The 21,399-nt window shown below is 55.2% G+C and overlaps 7 protein-coding genes across 7 annotated transcripts; 2 read left to right on the plus strand and 5 right to left on the minus strand.

Annotated features, from left to right (window-relative positions):
• Positions 1-1,006: 1,006 nt before the first annotated feature.
• Positions 1,007-2,816, minus strand: PDC1 (pyruvate decarboxylase isoenzyme; the record flags this gene model as incomplete). Its single annotated transcript, XM_003853314.1, has 2 exons — positions 1,007-1,857; positions 1,937-2,816. 2 exons carry the CDS (start codon positions 2,814-2,816, stop codon positions 1,007-1,009), a joined length of 1,731 nt encoding a protein of 576 aa, XP_003853362.1.
• Positions 2,817-3,501: 685 nt separating this feature from the next.
• MYCGRDRAFT_71297 (uncharacterized protein) lies at positions 3,502-5,623 on the minus strand (the record flags this gene model as incomplete). The annotated part of the gene is made up of 3 exons (XM_003853313.1): positions 3,502-4,310; positions 4,377-4,509; positions 4,575-5,623. The coding sequence occupies 3 exons, from the start codon at positions 5,610-5,612 to the stop codon at positions 3,502-3,504; spliced, it is 1,980 nt and encodes a 659-aa protein (XP_003853361.1).
• A 323-nt stretch (positions 5,624-5,946) lies between these two features.
• On the minus strand, positions 5,947-7,723 carry MgMkk1 (MAP kinase; the record flags this gene model as incomplete). The annotated part of the gene is made up of 2 exons (XM_003853312.1): positions 5,947-6,286; positions 6,348-7,723. 2 exons carry the CDS (start codon positions 7,721-7,723, stop codon positions 6,157-6,159), a joined length of 1,506 nt encoding a protein of 501 aa, XP_003853360.1.
• Positions 7,724-9,327: 1,604 nt separating this feature from the next.
• Positions 9,328-10,235, minus strand: MYCGRDRAFT_71301 (uncharacterized protein; the record flags this gene model as incomplete). The annotated part of the gene is made up of 2 exons (XM_003853311.1): positions 9,328-9,920; positions 9,976-10,235. 2 exons carry the CDS (start codon positions 10,169-10,171, stop codon positions 9,328-9,330), a joined length of 789 nt encoding a protein of 262 aa, XP_003853359.1.
• A 188-nt stretch (positions 10,236-10,423) lies between these two features.
• Positions 10,424-13,498, plus strand: MYCGRDRAFT_109181 (uncharacterized protein; the record flags this gene model as incomplete). Its single annotated transcript, XM_003853006.1, has 4 exons — positions 10,424-10,710; positions 10,769-11,209; positions 11,269-13,187; positions 13,376-13,498. The coding sequence occupies 4 exons, from the start codon at positions 10,509-10,511 to the stop codon at positions 13,496-13,498; spliced, it is 2,685 nt and encodes an 894-aa protein (XP_003853054.1).
• An 816-nt stretch (positions 13,499-14,314) lies between these two features.
• MgBgl8 (putative beta-glucosidase) lies at positions 14,315-17,354 on the plus strand (the record flags this gene model as incomplete). Its single annotated transcript, XM_003853007.1, has 8 exons — positions 14,315-14,526; positions 14,588-14,853; positions 14,911-15,017; positions 15,072-15,096; positions 15,149-15,310; positions 15,367-15,477; positions 15,533-16,574; positions 16,636-17,354. The coding sequence occupies 8 exons, from the start codon at positions 14,322-14,324 to the stop codon at positions 17,352-17,354; spliced, it is 2,637 nt and encodes an 878-aa protein (XP_003853055.1).
• A 190-nt stretch (positions 17,355-17,544) lies between these two features.
• Positions 17,545-18,741, minus strand: MYCGRDRAFT_41247 (uncharacterized protein; the record flags this gene model as incomplete). Its single annotated transcript, XM_003853310.1, has 5 exons — positions 17,545-17,888; positions 17,952-18,207; positions 18,280-18,461; positions 18,518-18,569; positions 18,625-18,741. 5 exons carry the CDS (start codon positions 18,739-18,741, stop codon positions 17,545-17,547), a joined length of 951 nt encoding a protein of 316 aa, XP_003853358.1.
• Between the last annotated feature and the right edge of the window lie 2,658 nt (positions 18,742-21,399).

Consider the following 21,399-nt stretch of genomic DNA (forward strand, 5'->3'; position numbering starts at 1 on the left):
AGATGGTGGAGAGCCGGTGGCTGGTCGAAATGGGGAGGACGACGACAGAGAGCAGGAGACTGGACTTGGTCCCCGCCCGCGCGTGGTGTACGACGCCGGCGCCCTTCTTTCGGAGTATAACATTTCCGAAGAGCTGGCCGCTGAGGCTGACTCCGAGGCGGTGGAAGACGACGATTTCGAGCCGGACGATTCGAGCGAGAGGAGTCGAGATGGAGGGAGTGAGGAGAGTGAGGTCGAGGACGAAGAGGAGGATGAGGAGGATGGCAGTGGTCGTCGACGACAGCGGAGAATGCCCCGGAAGTATCGGGACAGGATTTGAACACGAAGATCGTCGGCGGCGAGCGAGGGCGTGGGGGTGGTGCAGGAGGTAATGATCAGCGGAGCTTGCGTGTGGTGGGGGAGGATCGGCTGTCTAGTAGGTAGATGTCTCTTTCGTAGTGGAGGAGACTTGCTGAGTCCGTCGATGTGGAAGAAGAGCGAGGCAGGACGTACTAGCAGACCTAATGATCAACCAGATGCTACGGGGACTTTGACACTTGCTCATTGTCATGCTTCCTCCCAGGATGCTACAACGTCGCCCCGTTCAAAGCTGTATTCTTCTTGGAATTTCATACTTCATATTGTCATGCTCACGTTATGTTATGCTCCTCCGCTCTGTTCATGCGTCAAGACCAGAACAGCCAAACCAAAAAATCAACCCCATATCCGCTTTTCGTACGCCATCGTCCCAACACGTCTTCAGTGCATCCTCTAATCCCCACGAGAAATCTCCCCTCCAAGAGCAGCCAAAAGTCCCGCAAAATTGTCCGCAAGAATGTTCCAAAGCAGCAGTCTTCATCTTTCGCTAGAGCTAATACCAAAACGCCTCCTGCTTCTCCAACTTGTTGCGCACGCGAAAGCCGGCCCTGGATAAGGTCAGCGAATGTCATAGTCATTTAGGGATGGAAGAGGGCGCCAGACACCCGAGACTATCTCGGACCATGCGGGCCTTCTACACTTCGGTTTCTTACCCCTCCATCTCCTGCACTGCATCCTCGCCCCTCGTGGCGATTTGCATGCTCAGTCGCCACGGCACGTCCAACTTGTCCATGACGATCTCCACGACTTGTACAGCCTGCGGGTTGCGCACGGAGTCCTTCTTCAGAATCTCCTCCAGCCCGACTTTGGTGGTGCAACGGTGGAAGTTGGCCGCCGCTTGTTCCGGGGACATGTTGAAGAAGGGAAGCATGTGCTTGTAGTCGAACGGCACGATGTCGTTGTACGACTGGTGCGCGCCGTGAATCACCCGCTCGATGGTGTAGCCGGAGTTGTTGATGAGGAGGATGACGGGTTTCAGGCCGAGTTTGACCATGTTGCCGACTTCCTGGACCGTGAGCATGAGGCTTCCATCGCCCGTGACGAGGAGTGTGCGGCCCCGAGGACGGCTTTGGGAGGCGAGTTCGGACAGGGCGACGTCGGCGCCCAGAGCGGCGGGTGTGCAGTACCCGATCGAGCCGTAGTAGGTCTGTGTGATCCAGTTGATGCCGGCGGGAAAGGTGGTGTCGGGGATGCCAAAGGCGGCGGTGCCGGTTTCGCCGAAGATGACGTCGTGTTTGCGGAAGTAGGTGTCGGCCAGGTAGTTCCAGATCCAGGATTGGGTGATGGATTTGGAGTCGTGGTCTTCTTCGAGGGGTGCTTCGGGGAGTTTGGGCTTGGTGATTTTGGGGACTTTGTCGGTTTGCACGGTCTTGACGAGGGATGCGAGGACGGCTTTGAGTGGCGCGGTCCATGTCTTGCCTCCTTGGATCGAGACGTCGAATTCATTGATGTAGATGGCTTGAGTCTTGATCTTGCGGGTGAAGCCTCCGGAGTTGGTGTCTGTTTGATGTCAGTATGCGGACTGTGGTATGCGCAGCAACTCGTGTCTGCTGGTGTGCTGCATGATCTTCTCACTCACCTGATGGCAGATTCCCCAACACCAACACAGTGTCGCTCGCCTCAAAAGCCGACTCGACACCTGGACCAGAGATCTGTCCATTGTACACTCCCAAGTAATTCGGATGCGTCTCGTCGATGATACCCTTTCCCATGTTACTCGTGTACACCAAGACACCGAGTTTATCAACCAGCTCCGTAGCCTCCTTGATCGCATTGTGGCGTTGCACGAGACAGTCCACAAAGACGGAAGGATGCTTGCTGGCGTACACCATATCGAGAATGGCCTTTGTAGCCTCCTCCACCACTTGAGGATCGAACTCCGGCTCGAGATCGATGGGCGTCTCGAGTGCTTTGGAAGGAACCTGCTTATCCACCAAGTCGATCGGAACAAACACATACACCGGACCCGACTTGACGAAGCACTGCCTCAACGTCTCGTCAATCTTCTTGGTGGCATCAACCTCCGACTGCAACTCCGCAGCCGCAACTCGAAATCCCATCGAAGCCTTGTTGAACACCTGATGATCCGGTGAAGAACCAATACTGTGGTGAATCATCATCTTATTCTTCTGCATGGTGAGAGACGTCTGTCCAACCACATGGATGACCTTCACCTGTTCAGTCATGGCTCCCGCGATGGCGTTGAGCGCAGACAGTTCGCCGACGCCGTGGGTGGTGACGACGCAGCCTGCGCCTTGCTTGACGCGGGCGTAGCCATCGGCGGCGTAGGCGGCGTTGAGTTCGTTGGTGTTGCCGACCCATTCGAGACCTTCGACGTCGTAGATGTGGTCGAGGAGGGTGAGGTTGAAGTCGCCGGGCACGCCGAAGACGCTCTTGATACCGAGTTGCTTGATTCTCTCCCACAGGTAGCGCCCGAGTGGCACTGTTTGTTCGGCCATGATGAGGAAATTCTGGTTCGAGAAGGTGTTAGGATGAGGGAGGGATGAAGTCTGATGTCTGAGGAAGAGATTTTACCCTCCGAAGGCGCAGAAAACTTTGCAGAAGTTGCTCGTGAACTGTCGATTCTTTGATGCAAACGAATCGCCTTGGAGATGAAGTGGTTCGAAGGGAAACGGGAACGAACGGCCAGCAGGTGAAGATGCAGTCTGTTCGAGCAGTCAGTCTTGTTCTCTTCACCGTCTTCTTCCACGTCGTATGTACGCAGCGCAAAGTGCGAATCCAGGCAGGCAGGCAGAGTTGTTGATGTCGAGGTTGTTGACAAACGAAGGAAAGAACGCCAGGTAAAGTATAGAACTACATAAACTAAGGGCAATAAAATGTGGGTCGTACAGCTCATTCTTCGGCTCGAAGTCGGCTGAACGAGGGACGGACGCCCTTTACTTGTACATGAATTCGACATTGACTAAGCCGATCGAGGGACGGATTGGAGCGGCAGGGTCAGTCATGGGACGTCGACTCGAGGTCTGCTGTGGTAGAGTATCCTGTTTGTATCGGAATGGAGAATGCTTCATGAGCAGCCCGATATATTGAGCTGACAGATGAATTGCAAAGACTCTTGTCGACGAGGCTTGCCCTTGGAAGGCATTTACTCGTCGAATACTACCTTAGTCCACGCCTCTGTCATTACGCATGTAGCCCAGCATCAACGTACCGTCCCATCCCACCGCTCAGAAACCCACCGCCGGCCCTATGCATCGCCTCATTGATCCCCGGGACATTGCTCCTCCCCGCAAGATCCTCCAAAGCAAGACCTTGCGCCTCATCTGACCCATCTGATCCAAACGGCAACTCATCCACCTCACAAGTCGTATTCCTCGGCGGCAACCCTCCCGTCTGGAAGTACTCCCTGATATAACCCTCCGTGCACCGACTCCTCCCCGCACTCGAACAATGCCCCGGACTCTCCTGCATCAACGCCACACTTCCCTCGAATCCCTTCGCCTGCTCCACCGCATTCCTCCCCGGCGTCACGGGGTCCGCCGTATTCCCAATCAACAATATCGGATGATCCGTCTTCCCCTGCCAAGGCCCCGTGAAACGATACAGAGGCCGAGTCGACCAGTGAATACAACTCAGGTGGATTTCCGCCCACTTTGCTCCGATGGTTGAACTCAATTCTTCCACTTTGCCCAGAAATTTGCTGAACTTCGTCTTCGTTGTTCCCGTCAGGTCGTCGCCGTCGGAGCAGGCGATTGCGCGGCCGGAGAAGTGGCGTATCGCGGCTGTGCCGGTGGGAGGAGAGCATTGCACGTTGTGGTTGAGAGCTAGCAGTTTGGCGAAAGCGGTTCCGTTGCGGGACTCGATGTCCGCCAGGAGGTGGGCGAGACGGGGGAAGGATTGAATGGGGGTGTAGAGGGAGAGGAAGATGAGGGTTTTGAGGTCGGAGTAGGTCACGACTTCGGGGGTGGGGTGAAGGACGGGGAGGGGGTTGTCTGGAGGAGGAGGATGTGAGCAGGGTGACTGCGTGAGGCTGGGAGGGGAGGAGGGTGATAACTCACGGTAGAGGCTTTCCAGGATAGCTTGGACACGATGTTGGACGTAGGTCGTGCTGTTGTTTGCTTTGCTCGCGAGGGGACACTTTGGATACCCAACTCGTGCGCAGTTGGAGTAGAACGAGTCCATGTCTTTCTCCTAGAGAACCTCACATGTCAGTCTCATACTCCGTCACCGCAAAGCATACCCGCACGAAAACATACCGTATCATAAAGATTATCATACCACAAAGCCTTGGTATAATCCACCGGATCCACCACTCCATCCACCACAAGCCTCTCAATCCTGTCCGGAAACATGGCAGCAAACGTCAGTCCCAAATACGTCCCGTACGAGAAACCCCAGTACTGAATCTTCTCCTTTCCAGGCTCATACTTCAGCGCCTCTGGAACGCCGTGTTGCATTCCACTTGAGAGGGTGCTCGTCTGGAGCACTCTCTTTGCCTCCCTCTCCCTCCACTCCCCATGCGCCTCGACCAACTCCACCATATCCCTCGCCACACTCGCCGTCGTAACAAACCTCTTCACATCCACCTCCCCTCCCTCCCCGGGTAGCGTACAACTCCCCCCACTCGCCTCAGACATAGCCCACAACCTCCCCAAACTCGCATCACTCACCCCCAACAACCCCTGCTCATCAACCCTCAACGCCCAACTCTGCGCTTGGACCTCATCCTCAAAACACTCCACCCCCTGGGTACTGAGTCCTACACCCCTGGGATCAAAAGACAACACATCATACACCTTGCCATCCTCCGGGGAGGGGGAGTCAATAACATCCGTAATCGACTTCCCACCCAGCAGCACGAACTGAACCCCAGATCCACCTGGTCCGCCTGGGTTGACGATTACCGCGCCGCCATACCTTGGATCTGTGACGTCCACCGCTGCGGGTTTGCGGATGATGGCGAGGGAGATGGTGGCGTTGGTGGTGGCGTTGAAGTAATCCATTGGGAGGGTGAGGCGGGCACATTGGAAGTCTCCTAGGGAGGTGTAGCAGGGAGTGTAGTCCAGGTGTTGTTTTGAGGGAGCCGTGGACCAGTCGAAATTTTTGGTGGTGGGTGGGAGGGGTGAGGAGGGCGGATTGGGGGATGGGAGGAGGGAGGGGAGGGTGGACCAGTAAGGGCGGGAGAGGGTGAGGGCGAGACATGCTGCTAGGAGGAGGATAAGGGTGGAGTGGTTGCGGCGGCGGAGGTGAAGGGGTGGTGCTGGGTGAGGTGAGATGGAGGAGTGTTTCTCCATGTTGGAATTTCGACCGGGGTGCTTTGGTGGCCTGATAGGAGATTGAACGCCTACTCGGTCAAGAGGATGTGCATTGATATAAAGCTGTCTAGGAGGCTGTAGGCAGCAAGTACATGTGTAATCAGCTGAATCCTTCAAGGTCCGATTAAAGAAAGCCAAATCCTTCGACATTGAACAGCCTAATAACCTCCCGTCTTCGATAGAGATCAAATGAGCCTCGTATTTCTCATCGAGACTTCTGAAGTATACCATCGATCATCCCTCATCACGCATTCATTACTATCCGTATGAAGCAACATTCTACATCTCTCCAGATCATCCATTCAAAGATGCCCAATTCGCCATGCAATCTGAAGCGCCAGCCAGTCTTTCGTCCAAACGAACGACGACCCAAAGAGAAACCAACGCCTGCTCGTATGCCAAATACGCTCATCCAAGTGCGTTTTCACACCGTAACACAAGAAATCCGTGGTCGCATCCTTCAATCGCGGTGCCTCATCCTTCGATTCGACCGCACAATGCTTTCCTCAATTCCCTCATCCTGTCAATCCTTCCAATCCCACACCGTCCTCAAAAACTGCGTCATATCCACCCTCTTCGACTTCATCTCCACAATCCACGGGTGACCCTCAATATGCCAAGGCGTAGCGCGTCGATTCGCATCTTTCTCCAAACTAGAAAAGAACCAATTCATCAGCATCGTTCCAAATATCCCGGGATTTCAGGTATACTCACCAACACTCGATGAAATACTTGAAATTCTCGCTCCACTTCAACTTGTTCTCCGGCTCGTCCTTCAACTTCGGAATCGGCTGGCGGACAATATACGTCAACAGATCAATCAGTCCCGCGCGAGGGTTCATCTCCGTGCCGTCCGCGGGGAACGGGAAGCGATGTTGAGCCACCTCCAACAGCGTGACGCCCAAACTCCAGACATCACTCGTGATGGTATAGCTCTGCCCCGTGATCCTCTCGGGAGCCATGTAATAACTTGTCCCGATGAACGTATTCGCATCCCCTTTCGTGCCAAACTCCCCACTCACGCCAAAGTCGCAGAGTTTCACGCCTCCCTGGCGGGTGAGGAGGATGTTACTCGGTTTGATGTCGCGGTGGATGATGCGGTGGCCGTGGAGGTATGTCAGCCCATTGAGCACGCCCTCGGCCACTTTACCGAGAACCTTCTCCCCCGTGCGGCCGCCGAGTTTCTTCACTTCGCGGTAGACGCTGTCGAGGGAGCCGCCTTCGCAGAACTCCATGCTGATGCCAATGGTTCCCGCCGTATCGTCCATGAAGGCGCCGTAATACTGGCAGATGTGGGCGGACGCGCAGGATTTGTTAAAGGAGAGTTCGCGGACGATTTGTTTCTTGACGTCCGGGTTGGGATCCGTGGTGATGATTTTGAGGGCGAAGACGGTGGTGCCGCCTTTCAGGACACATCGAGTGACGGCGCCGCCGGCTCCCTCGCCGAGACTGCCGAGTTCGACTATCCGACCCTCCTTTTTGGCTGCTTTCCACCCGGCGTCGTCGAGGTCTTCCACGTCCAAGGGTCGGCCCTTTTCTAAGCTCAGCTTTTCTAGATCTGGTAGGATACCTTGTGTGCTACCCTCACGCTCCATGCCCACTGAATGTGCCGAGCTCGAGCTGTACATCGACCCTGTTGCAGACACCGGATCCTTGTCGCCGCGCAGCATCTCCACAAAATTCAGCGCCGAGTAGGATGATGTTGTAGAAACCGAGCCGTTTTGTGTGGTATTTGCTCCAAAGCTATTCGTCCGACTATGTGCAGAGTCATCACTGCTCGCTCCACTTGCAGACAAGCCTGGTGCGATTTGTAGGGGTGGACCTCTCCTTCGAGCAGGGTTGTTCTCTTGCGGGGTGTGAGAGCTGCCCATGGGCGTGGCAAGGCTAAGCTTGGGGGGCGCTTGTCGAGTTTGTATTGATAATGGGGGGACGGCGGATGTGTCTGTCATGGGAGGTGCTGCCACGCTGTTCACCGGTCGTTGGTTGGGAGATGCGGGTATGGAAAGGCCAAGGCGTGGCATGCGGCCGCCGGTTTGCTGGCGACCTGCACCTGGAATGGGTGGGCGGAGGAGAGGTGCGGGTGACGCCATGGTGGCTCGGTCGGCGTCGATGGAGAGGGGGTCGGTGGTGGAAGCCACGGTGGGCGATTCTGGTCAGCGGCTGTCAAAGAGGTGCTCGTAGCCCTCTTGACAGCCAACGAAGGGAGGTGGTGTTGGGGGATGCCGGGGTTATAAGCCGAGCTGCGAGAGTATGAACAGTGGACGGACTCTGGCGGCGACGGAAGAGTGAGAGAGTGATGGTGATGTGGTGGTTCAGTGCAGTGCAGTCGGGAATCCCATCGGTTTGAGACAGGCCGGGGAAGAGTGGTTGTTTCGGAATGCGAACGAGAGCGACAGGCCTTCTCACAGCGGTAGAGAAGTGACAGTGTTCCAGGTAGTGAGGAGTCGTGGTAGTGGGTCACTTTCATCCAAGGGCCAGTAATGGAAAGTGATGTCGTGGGTGGAGAGTCGGGTATGGATATGCGTGCGTGGATGAGAGAATCTCGGAGGTCGATGTGTGTCGTGGTGAAGTGTGGTGGACCAGCACCAGCTCGCGTGCAGTCGGGTGTGTCGTGTCAGCTAGTTCTAGTTCTAGTCCCGTCAGGTCCAGTCAGCTCTTGATCCGAGGACGCGGCGGACGAGACGGGAGACGAGACGAATAATGTCCAGGTCAATCAACGATGGGAATGAAGAATAACAAGAAATGTCCGGCGGTGCCTCTGAAGACCGTGTATCGTCATGTCTCAGGGTTGAACAGTGAACAAATAACAAAGAAATTGCGCAAAGATATCCATTTCTACCTATCGGACTAATATAACCGCCTCACCATGTACGGCACAGTCCATCAATTCTGCCGTACTTCATCCTCATTACATACGCGCCCGCACTCAAACTCTCATCAGGAGGCCAGGCAATTTGGTGATTACAAGAGGCCGATCACATCCGTTCGGTATATGGTTGGGCGCCAGACATCGCACGCTGTTTGGCTGAGACTTGGAATGATCGCTGCACTGAGACGACCCCCTTGTTTTCAATGTGCCGACATGGGAAAGCCGGTTGCTGGTCTTGAGATTCCCGGGCTCAAAACTCGCAGAGTCCAGCCACGGGTTTCTGCTGCGAAGGAAATGGTTGAATGTTGGTAAAGGGATCGCTGTAAGGCTGGTCGCGGCTTGTGAGGTGGCCCGGGGCAGCTTCTGAGGTGTCATCTATGCCCCTCGATGACTGTTTGGGAAACTTGGAAACGTGAATGCTTCGATCTCACTGCAACGACAGCAGCAGCACGAAACAAGACTCCAAGCAACGAACTGACTGTATCAACACTCGAGCAAGTGAAAGTCAATATGCCGGTGATTCCAGGAGACAACGATCACGGTGAGTGAAAGCAAGACCGACCTCCATCAACACGGTTCCTAACTCCCACCGCAGCCATGAAGGCCGCCTTGGCCGACGGCAAGCCCAACTCGTCCAACAAAGAAGAGGCCAAGAAGGCTACAATCCAAGACCACCAAGCCAATCCCGGTCCCGTCATGGCAAGCGCAGAGCAACTCGGCGAACCCGCCAGCAAAGAGGAACTGAAGAAGCGAGCAGAGGAGCTGAACAAGAACAACTAGCTTTAGCCATGTCCACTCCATACACCACCCAATCCCATACCTCATTCAAGGTGGCACCTCCTCCCCCTTCCAATCAAAAAACTTGCCCCTGTCCGCCACCGTGCGACTATTCACCACCTCCATGAGTTTCTCCGCCGCAAACTCCACACTAAACAACTTCTCCTCCTTGACGTTGCCCCAAAATTCCTCGCTCAGTCCCGTCTTGACTGTTCCTGGGTGTAAAGCCACACAAATCGCATTCTCCCCCGCGCTTGTCCTTAAGAAATTGTCAAACGTCTTGGTCGTCTGGTTGACCCCTGCTTTCGACGCGCGATAGCTGTACCAGCCTCCGAGGCGGTTGTCGGTGATGGAACCCACGCGGGCGGACATGTTGGCCCATACGGTGTGAGAGGGGAGACCATCTGCGTTGGAGAGTTTGGTTGACTTGCGGGGCAGGAAGGGCGAGAAGTGTTTGATCAGCATCATCGGACCGAGGGTGTTGGTGCGGAAGGTGAGGAGGGCGGAGTCGTAGTCGATTTGCGAGGGAGACTTTTCGGGGTGGAGGATGCCCGGGATGCTGAGGGCGAGGCGGAGGTAGGACTCGTTTTTGGGCAATAGGTCTGAGACTTGTTGGGCGGCGTCGGCGATGGTTTGCTCGTCTGGTGGTGAAGGGTTAGTGGTGGTGATGGGTTGGCTTGTGGACAGGAGATGAACCTAGGAAGTCGAGCTTCAAGACGTGCAGTCTATCCTCTTTCACGTCTTTCAGTCCGGCGAGGACATTTTCTCGAGTCTGGTCGAGGTCCTTGCGAGCTGTAGCGACGATTGGGACGGTAGTTGTCTGGAGTAGTCGCCGTGCGAGTTCAAGGCCGATGCCTCGCGAGGCTGGTGTGACCAATGCCCATGGTTGCATGGTGGATATGTGTTGTAAGAGGGGGCTCACTACAGTACTGTGAGGGAGACATCTTGAGACGATTGGATGCTTCTCTTTGTCGACTCAGAAGCTGGTCGGGAGCGTCAACGACGGAGGACCAAGATCGGCATCACAGATTGAGTTTCGGCCGAGGCCGCAGCCAGGTCCGTGGGGTTTGGCACTAGGAAACTCTCCAAAAGATGTGTGATGCTGTCGAGTCTCGTCGTCGCCTCATCAACTTTTTTCATCATCAGCAAAAGTTGCTTCGACATGCTCATCAGATCTGGCTCCTGCTGATAACGATGGCGCTACCTGACTATCGACCTCCAAGGACAACATGGCCAAGCTCGGCGCGGCAGCGGCCAAACTCAAGACAAAAGCCCTGAAGTCTGTGACGAGAAATAAGACGATCAATTCGCAACTGCCCAACATCTCTGATGACTGGCTGGCGAAGCCTATCGTGGGCCCCAGGATCAGGGCGACCACGGGCGGAAATGGTGGACCTCAACTCACATCCCCATTCAAGAGGGAACAAGATGGTATGTGGGAGCGATCCTATTGCCACGCCGATCGATTTCTGACTGTGGGGGTGACCAGCGTCCCTAGCTGAGAGAATGAAGCTCCGCGAACAGCGCAGAAGACTAATGTTCAGAACGACGAATACCACCGTCGGACCTACCCCTTGGTCACCTTTACGACAGGCAGAGCTGAAGATACTCTCCAGGCTGCAGCGGCAGCGACAGCGACGTGTACGAAAAGGATCACGCTGGTCAAAGTTCCGGTCGGGATACAAAGCCGACAGATCTCTCCCGGATGGCATGCAAATTGCCAATATCAATCACTTGCGCTCTCTGCTCAGTCTCGACGGTAGCAGACCATCTTGTGATGTTACTTTTGTCTCGATTGACTGCGAGTTCACGCAGGTCAAGGGTACGCAGTATGTCACTGAGATTGGCATCACTACCTTGAGGGCAAGCGATGTCACGAACACTGCGCCGGGGTTGTTCATCCGAGATTGGACGTCGAAGTTGAAGCATCGTAAGTTATGAGTTTTACGACATGGTCCGAGTGATTGCTTACGGGGACCTCGACTGTAGACCACATGATCGTCAACTACGGCAAGGCAGCACGATGGAAAGAGAAATCCGCACTTTTCGCTCAAAGTCAGCACGTCTCCGGTCGCGACGCCAGCATCGCAGTGCAGAAACTCATGAAAGGAATGATACCATCTGACGCTGACTCTCAGGGCTACTTCGCCTTGGTCGGACACTCTACGTGGAGTGACATCAATGCAATGATCAAATGTCCAGACCTTGGATTCGACATTCGGACAATCGGCGGGCCAGGGCTCAAGCTGCTCAACGTCTTCGACACATATTGGCTGGGAATGGACGCAAAGCGAGAAGGGGCAGACCTATCCGGCTTAAGTCTTGGGACCATGGCCAATTCCATCGGCATCGACCCGTTGTATCGATCCCAGGACGCCGTCATAGGCTGGCACAACGCCTCCAACGACGCGGCATACACGATGATGTGTCTCCTGACCTTTGCCGCCGACTGGAACATCATGATCGGGAACGAAACTCGCAGCGCCGTCGTACAAGACGAGATACGCTGTGCCGAAGCCGCACATACAGCTGAATGCACCGTGCTAGCTAACGGTAAAATCCAGCGCGCTGGGAAGGCCTACAAAAGCTACGATCTGGAAGCGAGAAGGTCAGCTCGCCGGAATGCGTTGAACGAAGCGAGAGAACTGCTTCTCGCAACGCGGAGTACGACTTCTTTATCGTCCTCGTCCTCGTGGTCGTCTTCGTGGTGGTCTTGGCTCAAAGGGTTGTTCTCGTCACAAACGAGGTCTGCCAATGAGGTGGCGGGCAAAATGGCCGAACGGCTCGTGGACGGAGAGAAGAGGAAGTATGAATCGTATCTGCGTCAAGGGGACACGAACGCCGGCGGTAAGGGCCGCATTTTCAGGGTCTCAGGAAGAGAAAGTGCACAAGGCGAGATCGAGCACGAACCTGAAGGAACCACACCGGAAGCGAAGGAAATACCGCAAGTCAAGACTAAGCGCGGGTCTAAGGGCACCAAATTGGAGGCACTTACGCTTGCCATGAAGCAGAGGCTGCTCGACGCCGTTGTTGGCGTTGGGCCTCCTCAGTCAAGCGGTGGCAACATGACCACCGCGAAGGATGTTTCTCACGTTGAGAGCGAACGTGGAACGCAAGCTATAAATGACCATGACGGGAAAGCACCGCGACAACCGAGAGCAGCGAGATCATCGCGAGACCCGAGAGCAGCAAGACCATCGCGAGACCCGAGAGCAGCGAGAGTCGAGAGAGCACCAAGGATACCGAGACCACCGAGACCACCGAGAACGCCGAGAACGCCGAGAACTCCACAGGCCGAGACCAAACACGAAGCTGAGAACGTGGAAGTCGACGAGGGGATGAGTACAGAGGTAGTTTCACAAGTCGAAGCCACACATCAATCTGAGGATGTGGAATTGGATGAACGCCAGAGACCCGAGGAGGTAGTAGGTATTGAGGCCAAAACCAAGCCTAGAAACGCGAAACTGGATGAAGAAATAAGGGCAAAACAAGTCCTCCAATTCCAGACCAAGGCCAAAACTGGAAACGTGGAACTATACGGTATTCGAGCAACAACACCCCGACCCGACGCGACACAAGGACCTCCAGACATCTCACCACCTTCCCGCCCACTCCCCCAAACTCCACTCTGCCACGGCACCCTCTGCCAACCCTACCTTTGCCCCGGCCCCATCCGCATCGCCAATCCTCCACCCGCCATCGGCCCCGACGACGCTCCCATCCTTCGCAGCAGCAAACGCCAAAGAATCCACAACCGCATCGTCTGCGAAACGAGGGCGTCGGTGTGGTGGAAACACGTCCCGCTGTACGCTTCGGAGCAACTTCAAGTGGCGTTTTACGAGGATGTCAAGGAGAGGGAGGAGAGGGAGTTGGGGAGGTTTGTGGGGAGGACGGCGTGGTGGGAGATGGTGAGAGGCAGGGATGAGAGGCGGTTTGCGAGGGAGATGAGGATTATGAAAGGGGGGTTGTCGGGGAGATGAAGAAGGGTGTCTTGTTGGGCAGATGTTGTATAGATAATAGCGAGTAGAAGACGCAAAGCTCTCGACTTCCGATTATATGGAACGCTCCACCCATCGTCGATTGTGTATATATTCAGACTTGGCAGACTGTGGTCGCAATGCACTGTGGTCGCAATGCTGATCCGTGCTCGACTGCTTTCGCCCACGATGCCAAGCGTAGGTGGCTGGTTTATGCATCACAGCGGGCAGAACGGGCTTGAGCTTGCGTTATATGGGGCGCCATGGTTCCGTGGAGCGTTTTGTGACGCTGCACTTTGTTTTGCTGCTTGGAAATGATTTCAAGACTGATGTGAGATGTGTGCGTAACGGGGTAGTTGTATGTTCTCGGTAATTTCTCGAAGCTAGCATTATCCCTGCTTCCTCGCTCTCGCCCTCCATTGTGTCGTGCTTGTCCTTGTCCTGGACAGCTCATCAGATTTAAACGAAGACTGCCCGTGCTGTGCTGACAGAGGCTGGCTGACGCATGCATGCCCAGTGGACCGACCATCTCACGATGAAAGCTGCATATCTCGCCTGCATCTTGCATGAGAGTCTCCATTCAGAACCACACTTCTCACCTGACAACGAGTGCGGAGAGAGACAATGCATGTCTAGTACCTTCCCATCCCGGTCAAAGAGGAAAAAATGGATCCCCCTTGGTCGTCGTGGGGAACCCGCAAATAACAATTATGCCATGGTGGGGCCGCGCGGGCAATAATGAGTAATAAGATCCATCTGTTTCTTCCTTTTTGGAAGATGCGCTAGATGTGATTGCATCGGGATGGATATCCGAGGACGCATTAGCAGAGGAGGCACCTTAGGGCATGGCATGGTCCCTCGCGTGCAGCACTGGTTTCCCTCGCGCGTCAGGAACAACGTTCCCCACAACACTCTGCGGATGACCTCTGCTAGAAAGTAGATCTCGGATCCCGGACTATTGAATTACAAGTAGGATCCCGACCCCTCCTCTTTCGCTCGACTTCTTCATTGCTCTTGTGCTGTCAATCCATTGTTTCTACCCGCCCATTTCCAAGAGCCTCCACCATGGTTCGTCTCTCCGCTGCGCTGGCGGCTGTCTTGCCATTGGTGCTCGCGCAAAACGGCACCAACAGCACGACGCCCGCCGAAAGTGCGACTTCTCCGCCGAAATACCCTTCGCCGTGGGGTGAGGGTCTCGGCGATTGGGCCGACTCGTATGAGAAGGCTCGCGCGTTTGTGTCGCAGCTCACATTGCTCGAGAAGGTCAATCGTGGGTGCTCTTGAAATGCCGAGGTAGCTTGAGACGCCTCGCTAATACACACATCTTGCAGTCACCACCGGTGTCGGCTGGCAGAGCGAGAAATGTGTCGGAAATGTGGGAGAGATTCCACGACTCGGCTTCCGAGCACTGTGTCTCCAAGACTCGCCTCTCGGAATTCGATTCGCCGACTTTGCCTCTGCTTTCCCCGCCGGTGTTACTGTGGCTTCAACATGGGACCGCGGCATCATGTATCAGCAAGGTGTGGACATGGGCACCGAGCACAAGATGAAGGGGATTGATGTCCAGCTTGGACCCGTGGTGGGACCGATTGGTCGTGTAAGGACATTGTCTCGAGAATGTGCTTGAGGAAGGTTACTGATCTGATTACTGCAGCATCCAGAAGGTGGTCGCAACTGGGAAGGTTTCTCGCCGGATCCTGCTTTGGCTGGTATTGCTGTGGGTGAGACTATCAAGGGGATCCAGAGTGCTGGTGTCATTGCGTGAGTGGAATGTCCTCGGTGAGATCAGACCGCAAATACTGACTTCCGACACAGTTGCACCAAGCATTACATTCTCAACGTAAGCAGTTCGATCACGGATGAGCGATCACGCATGTGCTGACCTCAACTAGGAGCAAGAGCATTTCCGTCAGCCTTCGACCCTCGAGGACGGCACCAACTTGCCGGCCATCTCCTCCAACCTCGACGATGTCACCATGCACGAGCTTTATCTTTGGCCATTCGCGGATGCTGTTCGTGCCGGTACTGGGTCCATCATGTGCTCATACCAGCAGGTGCGTACCGCAGAGCCGGACGAAGCTGAACTTCGAAAGGCTGACCATGCCATCAGATCAACAACAGCTACGGCTGCCAGAACTCGTACGCGCTGAACTACCTCCTCAAGAATGAGCTGGGATTCCAAGGCTTCGTTGTGAGCGATTGGCAGGCACAACACTCCGGAGTAAGCAAGAACAACGAGCAATGCTACGGTGAATCACCCTCTAACACATCAACAGGTGGCCTCCGCTCTTGCCGGTCTCGACATGACCATGCCCGGTGATGTGACCTTCAACTCCATGTCCTCGTACTGGGGTACCAACTTGACCATCGCTGTCCTCAACGGCACCATCCCACAATGGCGTATCGACGACATGGCTGTCCGCATTGTCGCCGCGTGGTACTACGTTGGCCGTGACGAGAACCAGGTCGAGGATGCACCAAACTTCTCCTCGTGGACCCAGGACACCTTTGGATTCAAGAACTTCTACGCCAAGGAGGACTACACTCTGGTCAATGAGCACGTCGACGTCCGTGGCGAGCATGCACGCAACATCCGCGAGACAGCTGTCAAGGGCACAGTCTTGCTCAAGAACACCGGTTCTCTGCCGTTGACTGGCAAGGAGAAGCTCACCGCTGTCTTTGGATCCGATGCTGGCGAGAACCAGTACGGACCGAACGGATGCGCCGATCGTGGATGTGACAACGGCACTCTGGCCATGGGCTGGGGATCTGGTACTGCTCAATTCCCATACCTGATCACTCCTTTGGAAGCCATCAAGGCTGAGGTCCGGAGCAACGGCGGCGCCATCGAGTCGGTCATTGACGACTACGCATACTCCCAGATCGCCGCTCTTGCTCGTCGCATTCCTGACGTCGCTGGCGTGTCCCTCGTCTTCGTCAACGCCGATGCAGGAGAAGGATATATCAGTGTCGATGGGAACCTGGGCGATCGCAACAACCTCACGATCTGGCACAACGGCGACACTCTGATCCAGAACGTCACCAGCCAGTGCAACAACACCGTGGTCATCATTCACTCCGTCGGTCCGGTGCTCGTCAACGACTGGTACGAGAACCCCAACGTTACTGCCATTATCTACGCCGGCATCCCCGGACAAGAGAGCGGCAACGCCATCACGGATATCCTCTACGGAAAGCGTAACCCCGGTGGCAAGACTCCATTCACTTGGGGTTCCGACCGCACCGAGTGGGGTGTCGACATCGTCTACGAGCCCAACAATGGCGCCGACGCCCCACAAGAGACCTTCTCCGAGGGTGGTAAGTCACACACGATCCCCTCCACTCCCTCGACAAAGCTAACATCTGCCCTCTCTCACAGTCTTCATCGACTACCGCGCCTTCGACAAAGCCAACATCACCCCCGTCTTCGAATTCGGCTTCGGTCTCTCCTACACCACCTTCAACTTCTCCAACCTCCAAATCGAAGCCAAGTCCGTCGCACCCTACGTCCCGACCGACGGCAACACACCCGCCGCTCCCTCGTACGGAACCATCGACAACGACACTTCCGCCTACCTCTTCCCTGCCAACGCGACCCGTGTGTACGCGTACATCTACCCGTACCTCAACTCCACCGACCTGCAAGACTCCTCCGCGGACCCGTACTACAACGCCGAGGGCTACTCTCTTCCAGACGACGCCACGAACGGTAACGCCCAGCCATACCTCCCCGCTGGCAGCAACGTCGCGCCGGGTGGTAACACAGCGCTTTACGATGTCTTGTTCAGTGTCTCCGCGACCATCACGAATACCGGCAAGGTCGTCGGCGAGGAGGTGCCGCAAGTCTATGTCAGCCTGGGAGGACCGAATGACCCCAAGGTCGTGTTGAGACAGTTTGATCGGTTGAGTATCGAGCCGGGTGAGAGTGTGGTGTACACGGCGGACTTGACGAGGAGGGACTTGAGTAACTGGGATACCGCGAGCCAGAACTGGGTTATTTCGGATTATCCCAAGACGGTGTACGTGGGGTGTTCGAGTAGGGATTTGCCGCTTAGTGGGGAGTTGAAGTTGGCGAGTGGTAGTCCGGGTGGGTATTAGTTGTGAGGATGTGGAGGTGGACTGGCACGTTGATAGCATGAAGGAGAGGGAAAAACCGTCCAGGTGAAAAAGATGGGACGTATTGATAAGACGATTGGACCAGGAGATCGATGAGTATAACGAAAATGCATAGTACATGACATATCATGAACGTTCTTAATTCTTCTCCAACCCACCTCCTTCAGTATCATCACAGTCCCAACAATCCCTTCACATCCCTCGCAATCCCCGCAAACGCTCTCCCCTGCTGCCCCTCCGGCTCACTCACCATCGTCGGCTTCCCCGCATCCGCGTCTCGACAAATACTCGCGTGCAGCGGTACGTCGCCCAGGAAGCGGATTCCGAGTTCGGAGCATTTCCGCTTCGCGCCGTCGAGGCCGAAGATGTCGTGCGTGGTGGAGCAAGTGGTGCAGGTGAAAGTGGACATGTTTTGGATCATGCCGAGGATGGGGATGGAGGATTTCTCGAAGAGGGAGATTCCCCGCGTGGCGTCGCGGAGGGCGAGGGATTGGGGGGTGGAGATTATTATTGCGCCTGTGCAATTGCGTTAGGGGGGGGGGATGATCGGGAGGGTGGGTCGGGAGGAGGGTGACTTACCGGCTAATTCGACGCTTTGGGTGATGGTTAATTGCACATCTCCTGTTCCGGGGGGGAGGTCGAGGACGAGGACGTCGAGTTTCGGCCAGGCTACGTCGAAGAGGAGTTGGTTCATGGCTTTTTGTACCATTAGGCCGCGCCAGGCGATGGGGCTGTCGAGTGGGACGAGGAAGCCCATTGACATGGCTTTGAGGCCGTAGGCTGTTAGGGGGAGGAGGCGGTTGGAGGAGTCGAGGGAGGGTTCGTAGCCTTCGAGCTGGTGAGGGAAAAGGGGATGTTAGTGGGGTTGGGATGGTGGTTGGATGGGGGAATGTGGAGATGCATGTACGTTGAGGAGGGTTGGTATGCTGGGTCCGTAGATGTCCGTGTCGAGGATTCCGGTGTGGAGGCCTTGACGGGCGAGGGCGAGGGCGAGGTTGATGGATATGGTGCTTTTGCCTACGCCGCCTTTGGCGCTGCTGACGGCGATGACTTTGGTTACATTTGGGATGGGTCGCTTTTCGGGGAGGCCTGTTCGATGCTGTAAGTGATCTTGATTCGGGCTTGGGGCCTAAAATGCTGCCAACCTCTTTTCATTCGAGCTGCAAGATTCGGAGGCGTTCCGGAGCGTGGGAGTCCCTTCAAAGCGATAGTAAGAACGATGACAACGAAAGGATGTTCTGTGTAGACCTACCAGAGGATTTTCATGGCCCGAAGCCTGAAGACTTGACGACGAACAGAACGATCGCTTGAACACGGTCTCGAATAAGTGAGACCTGATAGCCACAGGCAATTTCAGTATTTGAATCATATTGTGAGAACAAGTGATGGATGTTGGGACGAGATGGAGTTGGACGAGGTTGATGGTAGAACTACATTGCACTAGCGCGATTCCGACGGACACTACGGCCCGCGCTCCGATGCTACAGCATTCTCCTTCACCGCAACGAAATATTAGAACCATCGACGCCGCAGGTGTAGAGAAACGACACAATCGAGCGCAGGGCATTACAGTCTCTCGATATTCCTGGAGCATCGTCAAGAGATTGACGAGCTTTCAGCACTTCTGCATCGCCCGAACACATCTGGCCTCCTGGAAGCGGCCGTGTGGACCGATGCTTGCGACCAGACTTGGGGATTGGCATCCTTCAACTCGAGGTAGCGAGCACCGAGCCGCTTCGAATAGACTCCAGGATCCAGACCGGTGCGCTGAGCCAGGAATTCGCCATTGATGATGCAGCTATCACAGTACGCTCTTGCTACATCGAAGGACTTCCATCGAACAGGACCGCATGGTTCACGTCGCCGAGATAGCTCACAATGTTGCAGTCTGCCTCCTTCGGCAGCTGTTCCGTGAGCCTTCTGGTGGTCAGTATGAGGTCGCTGGTCGGCTTTATCTGACTTACTGCGTGGCCGCACTTCGGGTGTCGAGGAGCTTGTCTGCTGCACATTGTGACCGTCCAAGATGTGGTGAGTCAATGGGAGTGTTGATTGAAGTAGTCTTTGAGATGCCTTCGACTTCCAACTTGCGTTCTGATCGTTCTCTCTGGACTCGGATGCATGCGAAGGCACTCTTATACTCACATCTGGGCGCCCAAGAATAGCATCGACATCCACCGAGGGCGAATCGAGCGACCTGTCCAGGAGCTCTCGCCTCGGAATTGAAATTCATCATATCGATATCCATACACATGGCGCCTCTCCGCAACCGTAAGGCAACTTATGCGGAACAATGGAGGTCAAATATCGCTTGCCATTGAGCAAGCTTGGACACGAGCGGTGGCAGAGAAGCCGTGGCCGAAGCCAGCCAAGTAAGCATTACGTTCCATACCGACCATCTCCATGTCAAACAGTTTGTCGAGGAGGGTAGCACAATACTTCTCCGTTCGGAATGCTGGGCTTCCGACGGGATCTTAGCACTCGTGGATGGACAAATCTGGCAACTGTCGCGCGTTCTTAGACATCAAACACCACGGACTGACACTTCATACATCCTCAAGAGATCTGGGAGCTGGCGCCAGCTGTTCCACCCCCCCTATTGGACTCAATCCGCTTCGTGCGGCCGTTGTATCAACAGCACCGACACCCTCGGGTTAGGCTCGCTGACTACTCACTTTTAAATGCTCGGCCCTGTCCATTGGAAAGACCAAGGTCCATCCAACATAATACGAAGGTACCATGAATTGACTTGAACAGATGCTCGATAGTTCCACGAGGCGCTCTCGAACCTCGCACCAGATCGGAATCCCTGACCCGAACCAGCCATGTGGGAACGACTGGCTCAAAAACGCAGTCGACACTGCAGCTGTCGTTGTTTGACGATCATTGTCCCGCATTTACCATGCTGAAACGCCATGCATCCTTTGCCATGAAAGACACGCCCGACCAAGAATGGCAATGCAGCCTGATTCCGAGCGGCAATCGAGCTCTAAAACTCATAGCTATCGACGTATGGGGCAAGTGCATCGCCGGGCCTGGCGAGATGGCTGACCTTAGCCACAAAAGGTAGACTGTTATGCGGCCAGCCTTGCCAAATGATTTACCGTCTTAGCCTCGCAAATCCGATTCAGATCTCGATAGCAAGATGGGTATTATCGCAGCTCTCAAATGAGAAGCGACTTGGACAACACCCGGCACAAGCCTACTTCCAGCAATGGAAATGTCAATCTGACTTCGAGCTTTAGCGAAGAGCAAGCAAGCTGCGGCACGGAATGGCATTGTCAGAGCTTCCCTGCAATCGGCAAGCTGTTATGCACTGATGCTAGAGCTTCGCAACTTACACCGGTTTCATACCACTCATTCTCCGAAATCAGTGACGGAGCCGACCGGCGCACTAGCTGGCGGCCTCAAAATCTTCAGTGTCGCAGCGGGACCAAGCATGCAGCTCATGCAGGACTCTACCTGCAGACTCAAAAGGGACTGCATCTGTACGTGGCTCATCAGAATGGCCCATCAGAATGACGGATAAGGACACGAGGTTTGTACAGAGAAACGGTCGCACGTCAAGATGCGATTGACATTTAAGGCATGCAATGTCGTTCCTGCCTGAACTTCGGCCGGATTTCTAGCGTACGGCATGATCGGCGCTACGGACTCGGAGATATTGAACATCTTCCGCGGGCATGGCGTCAGCGTTGTCTTTCGATTCCCTGGCCTGGATGATCACAAGGCACATTCGCGTCGGCAACGGCACGTAGAGATCAAGGGGAAGAGGTCGCCGTCATATGTCACCATTCGAGTCACCGGTGCGAGGCGCTTCGTACATGATGCGCCACCTAAACGACTTGCCTCACTGTGCACTAGTCTGCTGACATTCACTGCTGCGCTATTTCGATCCGGTTCTCTCGAGGCGCATAGAACCGGAAGTCCTCTTCGTATTCTGATTGCCATTCTCAACCTTCCCACTCACCATACACACCACTTACGCGAACCCTCTCAGCCTGTTTCCATTGCTGCAAAAACGCCCGCG

Source organism: Zymoseptoria tritici, chromosome 4 (assembly GCF_000219625.1).
Source record: "Zymoseptoria tritici IPO323 chromosome 4, whole genome shotgun sequence".
Lineage (NCBI taxonomy): Eukaryota > Fungi > Ascomycota > Dothideomycetes > Mycosphaerellales > Mycosphaerellaceae > Zymoseptoria > Zymoseptoria tritici.